A 14684-nucleotide genomic window follows, 5' to 3' on the forward strand; every position below is an offset into this window, starting at 1 on the left:
TCCTAATCTCAGGAATGTGGGTTGGGTTGCTTACATCCTGTGATAAGGTAAATGCACTCCGCAAATGGTCAGATGTCCCTTTCTACAGTTTTGGGGGCTATGTCCTGACCCTGAAAGTAGTATGCCATATGCTAGTACAGTTCACTGGAGGGAGGCACAGAGGCAAACATTCAGATATATACTCTATTGATACCATTCTCCACACAAGCCCCACAACATTCTCACCGAGGAATGAATGCACATGCATATATGAGAGAGACTAATGGAAACTCATCCAAGAAGGTTTCCTTTAATCTCCTTAATTTCCCCTCTGCACTGCAGGGCCTAGGCGGGCTTCTGAAACCATTTTATATCTCTGCAATTTAGACCTCATGAATCGAGCACTTCCAGGGTGCATTAAAGTTGATTGTATAGCACTGTAGTGCATTGAAATGCCTTGTGTGGAGGTTCCCTCTGACTGTATACAGGAGAGTGCTTTCCTTAACTCTGCTCTGAGGAAGTCTCTGATTAAAGTAATGTGATAATGGGGTCCTGAGTGCAGCTGATTGGTGTTGGGGGATTCATGGCTGGTCCAAGACTTCCTGACTCCTGAGGGAGTGTCGCAAATGCTACCCTCACACTTAGAAGGTGATGTGCCAGCCAGTGGCATCACTAGGGGGTGTGGGGGATGCGAGCCGCACTGGGGGGGTGACACGCACTGGGGGGTGACGTGCTAAAATCGCAGTGGTTAGGAGTAACCCCATCATATTATGTACCATTGGATGCAGAATTTCGAGCGGAATGCAATATAAAAAACCAGAGTGAAATATCTCCTTTCTATTAAAAGTTATGGCCAAAAAACCAGATAACAAAAATGCATGGATTCCTATGGAAAGTGAAAGTGAGCCGTATTGCGTGTTTACTCGTGAGTAGGCAAACTTGCCTTAGTCCGTCGGTAAGGGCAGGCTGAGAGGAATCCAATGACACCAGAGTGGTCCTGATCCAATGAATGCAGCCCCCAAAACCACCTGAGAAGGAAGACCCTCCCTCCAAGCAGATGAATGTATTGAGCCCTATGGAAAGCAAAACTAAGCCTCACAGTCGCGTTTACTCACGAGTAAGCAAACTTGCCTTGGCTGGTGTGGAAGTTCAGGTCAAGGAGAGTGCAAGGCTACCAGAATGGTCCTGATCCTATGCACCTGCAGCTAAACAAGTGCTCCAGAAGGCAGCCCCCCCCCCACTAAAAAAGATCAAAACAGAGGCTTCAGCTGATAAGGTGAACTTTTTTGAGACTTTCGAAGCCAGGTGGATCCTGACAGTGATCTGGTTTAAACAGAAGAACAGAAATTGAACACTGGGTAGAGCTGAAAACCTTACTGGTTTTGGAGGGGGGTATTATTGCAAGCAGGCTACAGAGGAAATTCACTTGGTGGACCAGGGCTGACTTCTGCTTATTTAATTATTTGTTTTATTTTAATTATTTATATTTATTTTAATTTGCCTGATGATGTCACTTCCACCATGACATCACTTCTGGTGGGTCATGGACAGATTGTCATTCTAAAAAGTGGTCCCAGTGCTAAATGTTTGAGAACTGCTGCAATAAGGTGTTAGTAAGTTGACACCCTGGGGGTGTGTGTGTGTGACACCACTAGTGACTAAAATCACAGTTTGGAGGAATAATTCCATCATGTTATTTATCAATCAATGAGTAATTTCATGCAGAATGTGTTCTATCTTTGTTCTGTCGAAAGGTACAGCCAAAAAACCAGTGGGGGCGGAGTGATGGCACATCACCACACCCACCACCTGGGGTGTTGCCCTACCCACTGCATGGGGGGTGACGCGCTGGCATCCCGCACCAGGTGACACGAACCCTAGTGATGCCACTGGTGCCAGCCTCTGCTCCTCCCAGTTGTGGCAGGTGGAGGATTGGGACAGAGGTGGGTGCCCCCTGCCAATCTGCTGCCTGAGGTGACTGCTTCAGGTGGCCTCATGGATGGGCCGGCCCTGGTGGGAAACATCCCCATGCTCCAAGTTTCATACTTCCTACCCTCCAGCTTCAACTCATGGAGAGGGGACGCTTTCCTGGATGTTAGGATCCCTGCTGAGTAGGTATGTGGGTACTGAGGTGCTAGCGAGCTCCTCTGGAATCTGGACTGTGCCTGCTGTTCATTTAATCTTGGGTTTGCATGTTTGTTTGAATCCGCAGACCTATATCATTTTGGACTGTGGAGGAGACAACATCTGTATCCCGAATCTGCACCTTACTGCTCATACGTAAGCACCTATTCCATTGTAGCATCAACAGCCTCTTCTCTTTAACTCACCAAGGCACTAGTCCTGGTGATCTAACGTGTCTAAAATGAGAGGTTCCAGAGCTCAGGCCTCCCTTGGGCCTATAATACCAGCTCCTTAATTTCCAATGTACGAAGGTTGACTGGTTTCGCAAGGATGAGGGCAAGACACATGGGCCATGCCTAGTTGTGCTTCATTGCTCCAGGCACCTGCAGTACTGCACAACATAAAGTAAATGTGCAGGCACACAAAACTACTGCAGGTATGAACATAAAGTAAATCCAGTTTGTGATTTCTTGTTCTTTCTTGTCCCCACTTCCTGTGGGGTTCTTTCTTTAAAGGGAAAGTCAGTTTTCTAAGCATGGGCAAATCCAAGGGGGGGCATGGGTGCGTGGCCCCCCCAAAACTGTCACACAAGTGGGGAGCATAGTTGGGAGCCAGGGGAATGCCCACTGAGTGGGGCAGTGGTGGCTGATGGAGCTGAGGTGAAATGGGAACCCAGGTCAACCCAGGCAGGTAGATCTGGGCCCCATGTCCAAGTGGGAGTCCAGGTCTACTCACTCAGCAAATGGCCAGAAGCCATAAGCTCAACCAGGAGCCCAGGCCTACTCAGCCAGTACATCTGGACTCCAAATCCAGGTGAGAGCCCAGGTCTACCCACCCAGCAAATGGCTACTGAGACCATAAGCTCAACCGGGAGCCCAGGGCTACCTTGCAGGTCTAGGCTCCAAAGGATTCTTCAATCAGTAATGTGGCTCTGTCTTATATTGTGATTCTTTTGTCTTCTTACAGTTCTTAATTATGAAATTGCTGGCTGGCTGACATAGCCTTTTTTGTCTGAAACAATAAAGCCAAACCTGAATCCTCCTATGCAAAACATGCATGGTGGCAGCAGGTGTGCATTCCCTCTGCCCCAGCAATTGTTCTCCTGATTGCAGATCCTCCTTTTCCTTTGTCTAGAGACAATTCAAGAGAGCAGATGTTGCTCCATTCTCCTCTTCAGAAGCCTGCAATCATGGATCACAATGTGTGGGGAGGATATAGAAAACGGTCTTATATCAAGTCAGACCATTGACTTATCTAGCTCAGTGTTATTAACACTGACTGGCATTGACTCTCCAGGATTTTAGTCATTCCCAAACCAACCTGGAGATGCCAAGGATTCAACCTGGAATCTGTATTCAAAGTATATGCCACTGAGCTGCAGCCTCTCTCCCTTGTTCTTCTCTGAGGCTGAATTTCATTCCCAACAGCACATTTTGTGCTTGCCCTGTGCTTCTGCAATGGACATGGCCCTGATCCAAGGGTTCCAATCCATGGTTTTGACTCGGTATTCCACTGTTAATGTTCCATTGGTGCTGCTTTTGCCCCATTTCTGCTGCTGAACTCATACTAGAAGGCCTTCCCTTTGACTTGGCTCTGTCCTTTTTCTGTCTGGCTGTGTCTCAGGAAAGGGGGCTCCCTGCTTATTGGGGCAGAGAATGTGGTTCTCATCCAGGCGGTGGCAGCAAACGCTGGCGAAGGGGCTTATGAGGCTGAGCTGGTGGTGAAGCTACCACATGGAGCTTATTTTCAAAGAGCTAACAGCAGTGCACAGGTAAGAGCTTTGCTTCCATGGCAAGGCACTGACCCACCGCCAGCATGAAATCCCCACTCCCTGTATTGGGTCAAGCCAAGAAAAACAGGGTAGGTATTTTCTTATTCATCCTCTTATTCATCCACTTCCTTAAAAGCATGCTTTTTAAAATAAATAATAATACTTTGTATTTTAAGGCTGAAAACTAGGAAAGCTTGCAAAGTCTGCCATGCAACTTGGATTTAGCAAAGCTATTCTCAGTTGACTTCCCAAAGAAGCCGGAGGTCTGGACTGTTACAGTCTAAAAGCACTTAGCCAAGATTGTGCCTTGTCTACCGACAGGCCCAACAGATTCAGGTCTCAGGTTGGGGGTTGTGTGGATGCACGGAGGTTTTGTTCTGTGCCTGAATCAAGGCTATGAACATCCCTGCTCATGGCCAGAAGCATTCCTTCCACGTACATCAATAGGGAGACCCCCGAACTTAATACCATTGTATCTTTTTGTTGCTCCTCCCCCCTCCCAGCAGCAGTGACACCCTCTCCCACACTCATGTCTTGCCTACAGAATTTGGTATGCAGCTCCCGCAAGGAGAATGAGGCCCACTTGGTGGCCTGTGAAGTGGGCAACCCTATGAAAGCCAACACAGAGGTATGCAATAAATTTGAAGTTAATTTATGCAATGAAGTTAGCAGCGCCAGTCTCATTTCCCCTGAAGATGAACCCTCTATAATGTTTAAACGCCATGTCCTAAATGTCCCAGTTTGGGATGTGGCTAGCAGCAGTTATTTAGCAGTGAGAGCAGAAGGCAACTCTGCACACATAAAGAGGCATTGTTGCCTTAACATGTTCCAGGTTTGAGTGTGATTCGGAGAACTGGACCTCGGCACAATTATAAACTCTCTATGTGACTAGAGTCACATGGAGGTGGAGGCGGAATCTTTGTCCTTCTGCAAGCATTGTGTTAGCTACTCCTCCCAACAGCACACTCTGCCTTATTTGTGGAAGAAGGATGCAGACGATAAAACAGCTGTTAATAAGTGGATTTAAAAAATGCATTTGCATTTATATCCCGCCCTCCCTTCAAGGAGGCCAAGGCGATGTGCCCACCCATTTTATCTTTACAACTATCCTATGAAATACGTTATGCTGAGAGAGAACAACTAATTTAAGGTCACTTAGAGCCCAATCCTGTCCCCTCCCCCCCTGCCAATGCAACCATGCTGAAAATAGGCACACTGTATCCACTGGGGGGGGGGGGGTGGACAGTAAATCTGTAGGCTTCAGAAGGAAAAGGGAAATCATTCCAAAAGCTGTGGAGAAATTTCCAGACCTCAAGAACCATTCAACCCTTTTGTCAACCATCTGGTGCCAGGTGATGCCAAACCATAGTGGTGAGTCTATTTGCAAGACACAGGAAGGCCAAGCTTGCAACAATAATATGATAGTGTTGGTGGACATTTATGGGCTCAGGACTGGGAAAGTTGTTCTGGCATCGTGGATGTGATGGTGATTGTTGGCCCCTACAGAGCACCCTGAGTTGCCATTAGGTGCATTACCACCCATCTCACTTTATTGGGTTGTGTGCGCTTCTTTGCCTGCATCCACTCTGCCCCCTTGGTCTATTGTTGCTGTTCCCTTCTCTCTCTACTCCCCATCCCTCACCATGTGCAGATCACGGTGGATGTGGAACTGGGCGTCAGTCAGCTAGAAGAGGCCAATAACACCATTGAGTTCACGTTGCAGCTAAAGAGGTAACAAGTTACATCACCCCACTGCCCTAGACCCCTGAAGCAGGAATTTGTCCTGTAGGGAGCAGCCATAGTTCATGAACCCTAGTTTCCTTGGCTGTTCTATAATATATTTGTTCTCCCCCCCCCCCCCAAATAAGCCCAAACTGCCCTCTCTACTGAGCTCTCCTTTCTCACAGTGGGGTTATCAGCCTTTTGGGCTTATTTTCTTTTCCTGTCAAGGCTCTTGTATCTTTGAACTGTTACATGGCCAACAGAAACTCAGTGGGCTCTCTTCCCCCTTCCCCCATCGCTACCCTTCTTTTCATGCCCCTTGATCATCATATTCCAGGGGTTCTTCCCCAGCATTTGAGAGGAAGATCTGGGGCTGGCTCAGATGCAGGCTCTGGCGGTAGACCAACCCTAATGTCAGCCTTCTTCTGCAGCAAGAACAGCAAGAACCCCAACAGCAACGTGGAACAAGTACAAGTACCGGTCAAGGCTGATGCAAAGATGACACTGCTGGGGTGAGTGAAGATTGGAGGCCAGAGGGAAGGGACAAGGAGAGAGAAATTCAGCCTTGTTTCTTCCCTGAGCCTGCTCTTTCTCTATGTGCACAGCTTATATTTTCATAGGGGAGTTTTTGGATGTGCAGCACCCTCCCTCCCCTCCCCCTGCAGCCTCCAGTCTTGCAATGCTGGAAATGCTTTGTCACTTGATTCTGCTGGAAGACCACTGCTGGGTGGTGGAGGCCCCTGGCCAAAGCTTTGTGCTGGGGTCCCCACCTCCAATGGCGTGTTCTGCCCCCCCCATAATGGTGCCCAGGTAAATTTTGTGGCTGTTGGCACTATGGAAGGAAGCAGGCATGCTGAATGTGCCCATTGATCCCTGGCCCAGTGCCAGGAAAACTAACCAACCAGTACACCCAGCCTTTCTCCTGCAGTATGCCACAGCAGGAGTGGGGCATCCAATATCACTACCCATTGGCTTCTGCCCCTGGGAAGCTTACTGGGTAACAGTGGACATCTCCTCCCTCAGCTCATAGTGTCGTGGTTTTCTGGATGCCCTGCTTCCCCCCTCCCCTGGTCAATATAATGGCACTGTGCACTAAAGGAAGGAACATCTGCTACTGCTGCTGCCTACATCAGCTTGATAAGCTTGCTGGGGTCTGAGCCCAGTCAAGAGGCTTACTGGCTGGCAATGGGCAGTGGTAGATGTCTCTCCTCTTCAAGAAATTGATTTGGCTCTTGGGATGGTGCCCAACCTGACCAGCCTTTGAGACTAGCCCTGCTGCTAATCCTGAAGAATGGGTTAAATTGGTGTGGCCCATGTGGTGGATGCAGGAGGCCAGCAGAACAGAGTTTCCAAAGAGAGCAACAGAGAAGGGTATCCCCTTTAGATGCACAGTTTTTCCAACCTGAAAGAAACTGTGTCCCAGGGCAAAGGAGGGGGAGCATTTAATGTCTTCTTTTCTTTGTGCCCAACCCCCAGGAATTCTGTGCCAGCCATCACTGTGCTTTCCGCAGTCCTTGGGGACTTTAATAACGAGAGCAAAAAAGTAGATGACTACGGGCCGAAGGTGGAGCACATTTATCAGGTACAAACAAACATAGATTGAAACTGGGTGTATGAAGCATGGGAGGCACACCACAAACCATTACTGGTCTCTTCACTCCATGCTGATCCCTTCCTTTCACTGTCTCTCCACCAGCTGCAAAATGATGGCCCCAGCTCTGTCTCTGGGGCTGAGCTTCTTGTGGACTTCCCCAGCCACTTCAGGGAAGGCTTCTTGCTCTACCTCACAAGGGTGAGCACTGAAGGCAACATCACCTGCACACCTTCGAATGAGACCAACCCTCTGAAGGTAGGAAAGTAACTTCCAGGAAGAAGAAATGGGGGGAGCACTCTGTTGCTCAGTGGTTGAGCGCACACTTTGCATGCAGAAGGTCTTAGCTTCAGTCCCTGGCATTTCCTATTTGAGCAAGGTCCTATGCCTGTGACTCTGGAGAGCACTGCTAATCAGAGTGGACAGTACTGCTTGAGACAGACCAATAGTCTGACTCAGTGACAGGCAAATTTGTATATTCAAGGGCACAGTATTAGCCCAGCGCTTCCTAAACTTACAGGGCCAGCAATGCCATTCCGCATCCAATGGTGTACAGCATGACGCTGTCGCTCCTAACCCCGCAATGTTAACACGTCCTCCCCAGGGCGTGTCACCCCCCTAGCGCGTCACCTGGTGCGGCCTGCACCCCCCACATCCCCCTAGCGACACCAGTGACTCATTGCGATGCCCCAGGTCGTCATGATGCCCAGTTTGGGAACCTCTGTGTTAGCCTGTTGGATTCCAGTCTCTCACACATACCAGGTACACTATTTTGTTTTTCAACCTTGGTTCAGCAGGCAGTTTTTGCCAAAGTTCTGCAAACGTCAGAAGCAACTGGAAGAAACCAAAATGTCCTGGAGAGGTTGGCAGAATTCAGAATCCAGAATACTACTTGTGCCACCCCTACATCGTCAGCTTGGGCTGGCCCAAGACTTCCTAGTGCCTGAGGCAGCATTCCAAATGCTGGCCCCCTTACCTGATGATGTGCCAGCCTCTGCTTCTCCCACTCTCCAGTGATCTATCTCAGCACTCCTCCCTTCCACCTTTCCTCTTCCTCGCTATTCCCTTCTGCCTTTTCCAATTCAGGGAGGAGAAGCAGTGGTAGCAAATAGGTGGACAGAGTTGGGCATCCCCCTCCCCCAGCTGCCTGAGGTGTCTGCTTTAGTTGGCCTAATGAATGGGCCAGCCCTGGCAGGGCAAGAAGTGGCAAGGCTAGGATGGGCCACTCTGCTTGAGGTTTAAGAGTCCCAAGTGCCCTACACGTATGGAACTTGGATCATGTCTAGAATGAGCCTTAGTGAAAAACATATTCTAGGAAGAAGGAACTTAGTAACTATACTGCAATATAACTGAGGCTATCAATTACAGCTGATTGATTTTTGACTTGTTCTCTGACTTTTTTTGTTGTAGCTGGAGCTTCAGGAACCCACAACTGCCCCCAGCCACAATACGTCTGCCAGGTCACGGGTGTTCCGTGAGAAACGTGATGTGAACTCGGAGGTGGACCCAGCAACACTTCAGGGACACACTGTAGTGGTGAGACTTTGGAGGAACATGACCAACTTCATAGTGTTGTCCAAAGCAAGGAATACGAGAGCAGGGTCCAAATTCTTACTCAAAATTTGACCATGCCTCAGTTGTCCAGTCTGTCAGCCTAGGAAATGATGAAGGCTGTAGCTTGCAGTATTGTTCTGAAAACGAATGAGATGAACATTTTTTGCTTCTGTCTCCTGAATTCAGTGTAATGTTGCCTGTGATCAAAATCCTTAACTGAAAAATCCTTCTGTACCCAAGGGATCTCGGGAACTTGTCTGTTTTCAAATTTCAGCCCTCAGATACCCAGAATTCCAAAATGAGTGACTAGCCCTTTCAACTCTGAGTCTGTCTAGAAAGGATATTTCCTGCAAGCTAAATATGTTTTTAAAGTGCTGTATGTTTTAAATTGTTGCCTGTAAAGTGCTTTGGGCATCTCAAAAATGCATGGAAAAGGAGGATGTGAATGTTTTTGTTATTAAGGATTCAAATATAATTAAATTTAATCCACCTAATCCAATCTGCCTGCAGAACTGTAGTAGCCAAATGTGTGCAGTCATCCACTGCCAGGTGGGGTCACTTGAAAAAGAACAGAGAGTCACTGTGACCATCCATGCAGTGCTGTGGCTACAGAGTTTCCAGGAGGTAAGGAGAGAGGTCTTTTGCGGGGGGGGGGGTTCCATCTACTTACCTCCCTCCTCAGAAGTCTGCCTGGGTTTCTAATTCCAAGTGGAACCCTCCTGAAACAGATGCTGTAGGTTAGCCCATAGCCAAACTGTTCCCCACATGACTGTGGCGATGCTGCAGTGATACTTGCCTGGCAAGTGGAAGCAAAGGGGCTTTCAGTGTTTCACAGGGAAGGAAGAGGTGGGTGAGGCAGGCACTTTGAGTAGCTTTGAACCTTTTGTGAAGTCAGATCAATAGTTTGCAAACTGTTCAGGCTTTTGCAAGTGTTCACTTGGAATGTGATCTCAAAACTCAACCCCTTCCAAGGCCAAATCTTGCTGTAAAATGTGACATGACAGGCTGTGCACTGCTAGTGCCTTAGTGTTCATGTGTGTACGTTTATAAAAACATGTGCTAGAAGCGAGATGCATCCATTTCCCACTCTGATATTTAACTTCTAGAGACACTGGAGAGTGAAGAACAGCAGCAACTCATGCTAACATTTTAAACAAGGGATTCCCCCAAGAGGCAACAAAACAGAGGGGAAGGAACCAGAAAAAATAGGGATTATCTTGTGAAATGGGGGCAACTGAAATGTTTCTAATAGTCTATAGCAGCAGTGCTCAAACTTGTGTCTACTGCACACCGGGAATGCGTTCCTTGGCGCGACTGGCATTCACCACCTTGGAGCACCACAACTCTTCTTGTCCCCAGATTGGGACAACATGACACCCTGGCCAATTACTTCTATGATGCAATGCCCCAGCGAGCATTGTACACAGATTTCTGCGAAGATGCAACTGGCCAGAGCATTGTGTCATCCCTATCTGGGGACAAGGTGAGCTGTCACACTCCGGAACAGTGGGTGTTGGTCATGGGAGGGAAGAATTCAGCTGAACCCCAGATCTGGCCCTCGGATGGGTGTTCAACCAGCCCTGGTCTATAATCACTATTGTATCCATTGCTCTTATGGCGACTTCTATAAGAGAGGCACCCTCTGGTTTAGATGTAGAGTTGTTGCATCAAGAAACACAGTTTTCCACTTAATCATTCAGGAATTCTGTGAATTGGGGTAGTGCTTGAATTATGTCAGGAAAGATATGGGGAACTTAATGAATCCTTACCCCCTAATTCCTCAATTTTTTTGCCAAATCATGCACTCCATAGCTTTCCAAAAGCAGTAAGTAAGGGGGCCAATAAAAAACATAAGGAAACCTAACTCCAGGGTACCCTGGGGTGCAGTCTGATTTCATGTCCTTGTGTCCCCCTGGCTTCTTTCCTACCCCCCTCAGAGCCCAGGCCCCAGCTTAGCAGGGGTCTGATATGACAGTGATGGCTGATGGAAGCAGCTCCTCCTCCTGCAGCCTGCTCTTTGAAGACAGTTGTGCCACCATGGAGCATTTCTGGACCCGGCCATATTGATCACTGGGAAAAGGAAGAGAAACTGGTCCTGGAGTCATGGCTGGGTTAGCCATGGTTAGGTAATAGCTGCTGGGAAGGAGAGGAAAAAAGTGCCTAGGCAGATGCTTCCTTTCCCCTTCTTTGCCCAGAAGCCATCAGGCAGAACAGTGCTGCATAGTGGTGAGACCACTGCCAGAGAGCTAGACAGGCTATTGGTAAACAATGGGGCATGACCTTGGGAATTCAGGGCTTCCCCAGCACATTTCTGGGTAGGGCTACCCTGGCTTGCCCCCCTGAACACCTGGAATTCTGGCACTGGGCAGGGAACAGAGCCATCATTACCCCCACACTGCATATGCAGTCTGCGCTCCCCTCCCCTCCCCTCCCCCTCATGTGATGTCTTTTACTCTTCTGCCACAGCGTCCCATGGAACCATTTCTTATCCAGTCCCAAGCCCAATTCAACGCTTTGGGGATGCCATACCACGTACAGCCAGAAAGTCTTCCAAGGGGGTCCTCTCTGGTATGTCCCAAAATCATGCAGCTGAAACAAAACTTTGCATAAATTTTCTACCTAAAAATGTAATGTCTAGCCATGTAGCCATGCTGCATGGGGTTGGTAAGTAGCTAATTTACAAGCTGACTTGGTTTTTCAACACCTGTCTGGAATATATGTCCAGGGCAGCCCCGCATAAAGCACATTACAGCAGTCAGAGGTTTTTAGGTCACCAAGGCATGGATCTCTAAGTCCAACCGACTCAAGCACGGTCAAAGCTGGTGCACTGGTCTTAGTTGGGCAAAGGCTACCCCTGGCCACTACAGCCACCTGTTGATCCAGGAGCAATGAGTCAGGAGGATCTCCAAACTGTAAACTTGCTGCTGCAGAGGGAGTGCAACCACATTGCATTCTGCAATAGCTTGTCATTCACTGATTTAAAGTGGGTGTGTGTGTTTTTCTTTTGGTTCAACACAATCTAACTAAATGTGCTGTCCTACAGTTCAGAATATATTTTACCCACTACAGCACATGCATATGCCTGGTGGTGCACTGGCTGGTGCCTCAGTGTTGATGCACTCGTACTTAACATAGATATGCAGTAGAGGCAAAACGTGTTATGTTCCACCCACTCTTCAGAGATTTCACTTCTAGAGAATGTGGTCAGGGAGCTGAACCGTCAATGATGGCAACCCTACCAACATATATTATCAGAATGTCAACAAGGCCACCAAAAATGGCTAATAAAGACAATGATTTACTATGGATAGACCAGAAAATAGGGCTGGGGAACAGGGAGAGTTGAAGCATAGATCATAATGAAGTATTGTGAAGAGGAGACAGCTGGCTATAGTTCTTCTCTGGGAGCACAGGGTTTTTTGCTTAGCAAGACACAAAACCAGGTGGAAAGGATATGGTGAGTCAGCCGGACCCAGCACATCTAGGATTGCCTGCTTAGGCAATCAAGAACACCTGCTCAGTTGATGGAGTCTGGGGCTGGTCCAGGTATGGAGCCTGATGAGTATTTTCTTGGACAGAGGTGAAGCTTGGCAGGCTTCGATGGATCTAGGGGTGGTGCTTGGTAGATCAGGCTGTGAGAGCAACAAAAATAATTTTTAAATCTCTTGATTCAAAATACCTCAGGAAGAACTACCAAACAGGCAGTGACATATCTAATACTTGGCAACCTACCATCATTTCTTGGTGCAGGGCTTTGGATTAGGATTACCTCTATTATTTGGCCTGGGGTGTAAAATGTCATCTTTGGACCCCTCTGTTGTTGCGCTCCCTCTTTAACTCCCTCATTCACAGTCTCTCCAATTGGCTTCTCCTCCTCCAGGCCAAGACGCTGGTAGAGTGGGTGAACCCAGATGCCGAGAAGCAGATCCCTGTATGGTGGATTGTAGTAGCTGTGTTGGCAGGACTTCTCCTTTTTGCGGTCTTAATCATCATCTTTTGGAAGGTGAGTAAAATCTGGCTTGCCCCACAGAAGCAACACCCAAGGGGTGCCTGCCTTGGCTAAGCAGTTGTCTTGTGGGAAAGAGCCACTCAGTGGCGGCCTGTGCCCGTGCCACCTGAATCCCTCCAAATGCCACTTTGTGCATGCCCCCCCATGGATAAAAGGAAAGGGCAAGCAAGTGGGCAGGTGTGAGCTATGGCAGCTTTCTTTTTTACCAGCACTGCTGGAGGGTGAAAGGAAAAGAAAAAGATGTTTTCAGAACCTGCCATTGCTCCAAATAATGTCTTTCCAACCACTTACTGCTTACAAGGCACTGAGTGGGCAGGGAGAGGCAATTTGGAGCCCATCTGCCCCCTTTCCTTCACTCTATGTATCAAAACCACTTCAGACATGGTGCGTGTATTGGGTACCTAGTATACATTGCTTCTGTTCATTGAAATAGAATTAGTGTGAGGCAAGGGAGGCTACACTTCTGATAAGTAGAGAGGAGTGGAAGGGAAGGGGTGGTAGGCTCCAAACCGCATCTCCCTGCCCACTCAGTTCCTTGTAAGAACTAGGTGAGTAGGGAAAAGTGATTTGGAGCTGTGGCAGCTTCCCCCCCTCATAAGGCAGTTGCTCGTGCCACAATCCTCTTCCAACTTGCTGAGAGCAAGTCTCAGCAAATTGGAAGAGGATCAAATCACCCAGTGGAGCAGCAGGCAGACAGGCTGGAGGTGTGTATGTTACATGTGCCATTTCAGGTCACTTCATGGCAAAGCCAGCCATGGAGCCACTGCCACTTCTCGAGTATACACTCGGCATATTTGCGTCCTGGAGGATTGTGTCCTGGTCAAACATTCTGGCCATTGGTGTCTCTGGACATTCACTGTCTGGGTTTTTTCACAACCTGGTTATTGGCATCCTACTATAACTGGGCAGTAAACAAACTACTATATAAATGGGCAACAAACCCCGTGTCATATATCCTATGGCTCTTATCCTAACCCTATTTTTGCATTTTAAAAATTAAAAAGTACAACTAATATAAATATGCATAAATTGGGACACAAATATCCAGGATGCAAAATAATCAGGTGCAAATGTCCAGTACTGGGACTCATTTGACACAATTGTCCAGGACGCAACAGGTCTGTCACTCTCGGATGCACCTTAGTGGTGGAGGGGTTCCTATTTCTTATCTGTTTGCCCTTTTTTTCTTTCTACAGCTGGGCTTTTTCAAGAGAACACGCCCCCCCAAAGATGACATGGAGCAGCTGACCAGTGAACATGAGACACAGTCAGCAGAGCAGGAATAGGTGATCCATTGCTTCTAGGATCACCCTTGACATATCTCATTCCTGCTTGGATCCATCTCTTCACAGTGGCAAGATGATTTCAGCTGCACCAGGCCCTTTCTGACACCCCCTCTTCCCTTTTGCTTCACTGCTAACCACCCCCATGCATGTCCAAGAACACACGCTCTCTACAGACTACCCTCTCTTACGAAATGTCTGCCTGCAATAGACAAAAACTGCATACAGTGATTGTGGAGGAGATGATAAATTCCATCAATTTTGAAAAGGCTTTCAAAAGAGAGAGAGAGAAAACAATTAGGCTATAAAGAATTTTTAAAATTATGTGTGATGTTCCATTAAGACATAGTCCAAATCTGTAAATATTCTAGACACGTATGCATTGCATATAATCAGATGAACTACCCAATTGATGTTCCAAATTAAAAATTTGGTTATCATAGCGTCCAAAACATGATAGTTGGAGTGTGTCACACTCTTCCTCTTCACATGCCACTCTGTGGGCTGTTCCATTCAAACCTTTGAGAATAGCACTGTAATTATGAATCATAACAGGGATGTGTACAATAAAGAGGCGTTTCTCAGTCTTAATCAATATCCAATCAGTTTCTCAGATATGACAATTTCCTCCCAATAGTCAAAGGCAATTGT

At 47.7% G+C, this 14684-nt stretch overlaps 1 protein-coding gene across 1 annotated transcript in view; it reads left to right on the forward strand.

Moving 5' to 3' along the window:
• Positions 1–14036, forward strand: part of ITGA2B (integrin subunit alpha 2b) — a 57079-nt gene extending 43043 nt beyond the window's left edge. Inside the window, exons 19-30 of the mRNA XM_066629237.1 lie at positions 2192–2259; positions 3727–3874; positions 4419–4502; positions 5526–5605; positions 6028–6108; positions 7073–7178; positions 7293–7445; positions 8598–8723; positions 9252–9365; positions 11208–11309; positions 12622–12744; positions 13947–14036. Coding sequence (XP_066485334.1) covers positions 2192–2259; positions 3727–3874; positions 4419–4502; positions 5526–5605; positions 6028–6108; positions 7073–7178; positions 7293–7445; positions 8598–8723; positions 9252–9365; positions 11208–11309; positions 12622–12744; positions 13947–14036 — 1275 coding nt within the window. The remainder of the gene's footprint in view (positions 1–2191; positions 2260–3726; positions 3875–4418; positions 4503–5525; positions 5606–6027; positions 6109–7072; positions 7179–7292; positions 7446–8597; positions 8724–9251; positions 9366–11207; positions 11310–12621; positions 12745–13946) is intronic.
• The last annotated feature ends 648 nt before the right edge of the window (positions 14037–14684 follow it).

The sequence above is a fragment of the Tiliqua scincoides genome, chromosome 5 (assembly GCF_035046505.1).
Source record: "Tiliqua scincoides isolate rTilSci1 chromosome 5, rTilSci1.hap2, whole genome shotgun sequence".
NCBI lineage: Eukaryota > Metazoa > Chordata > Lepidosauria > Squamata > Scincidae > Tiliqua > Tiliqua scincoides.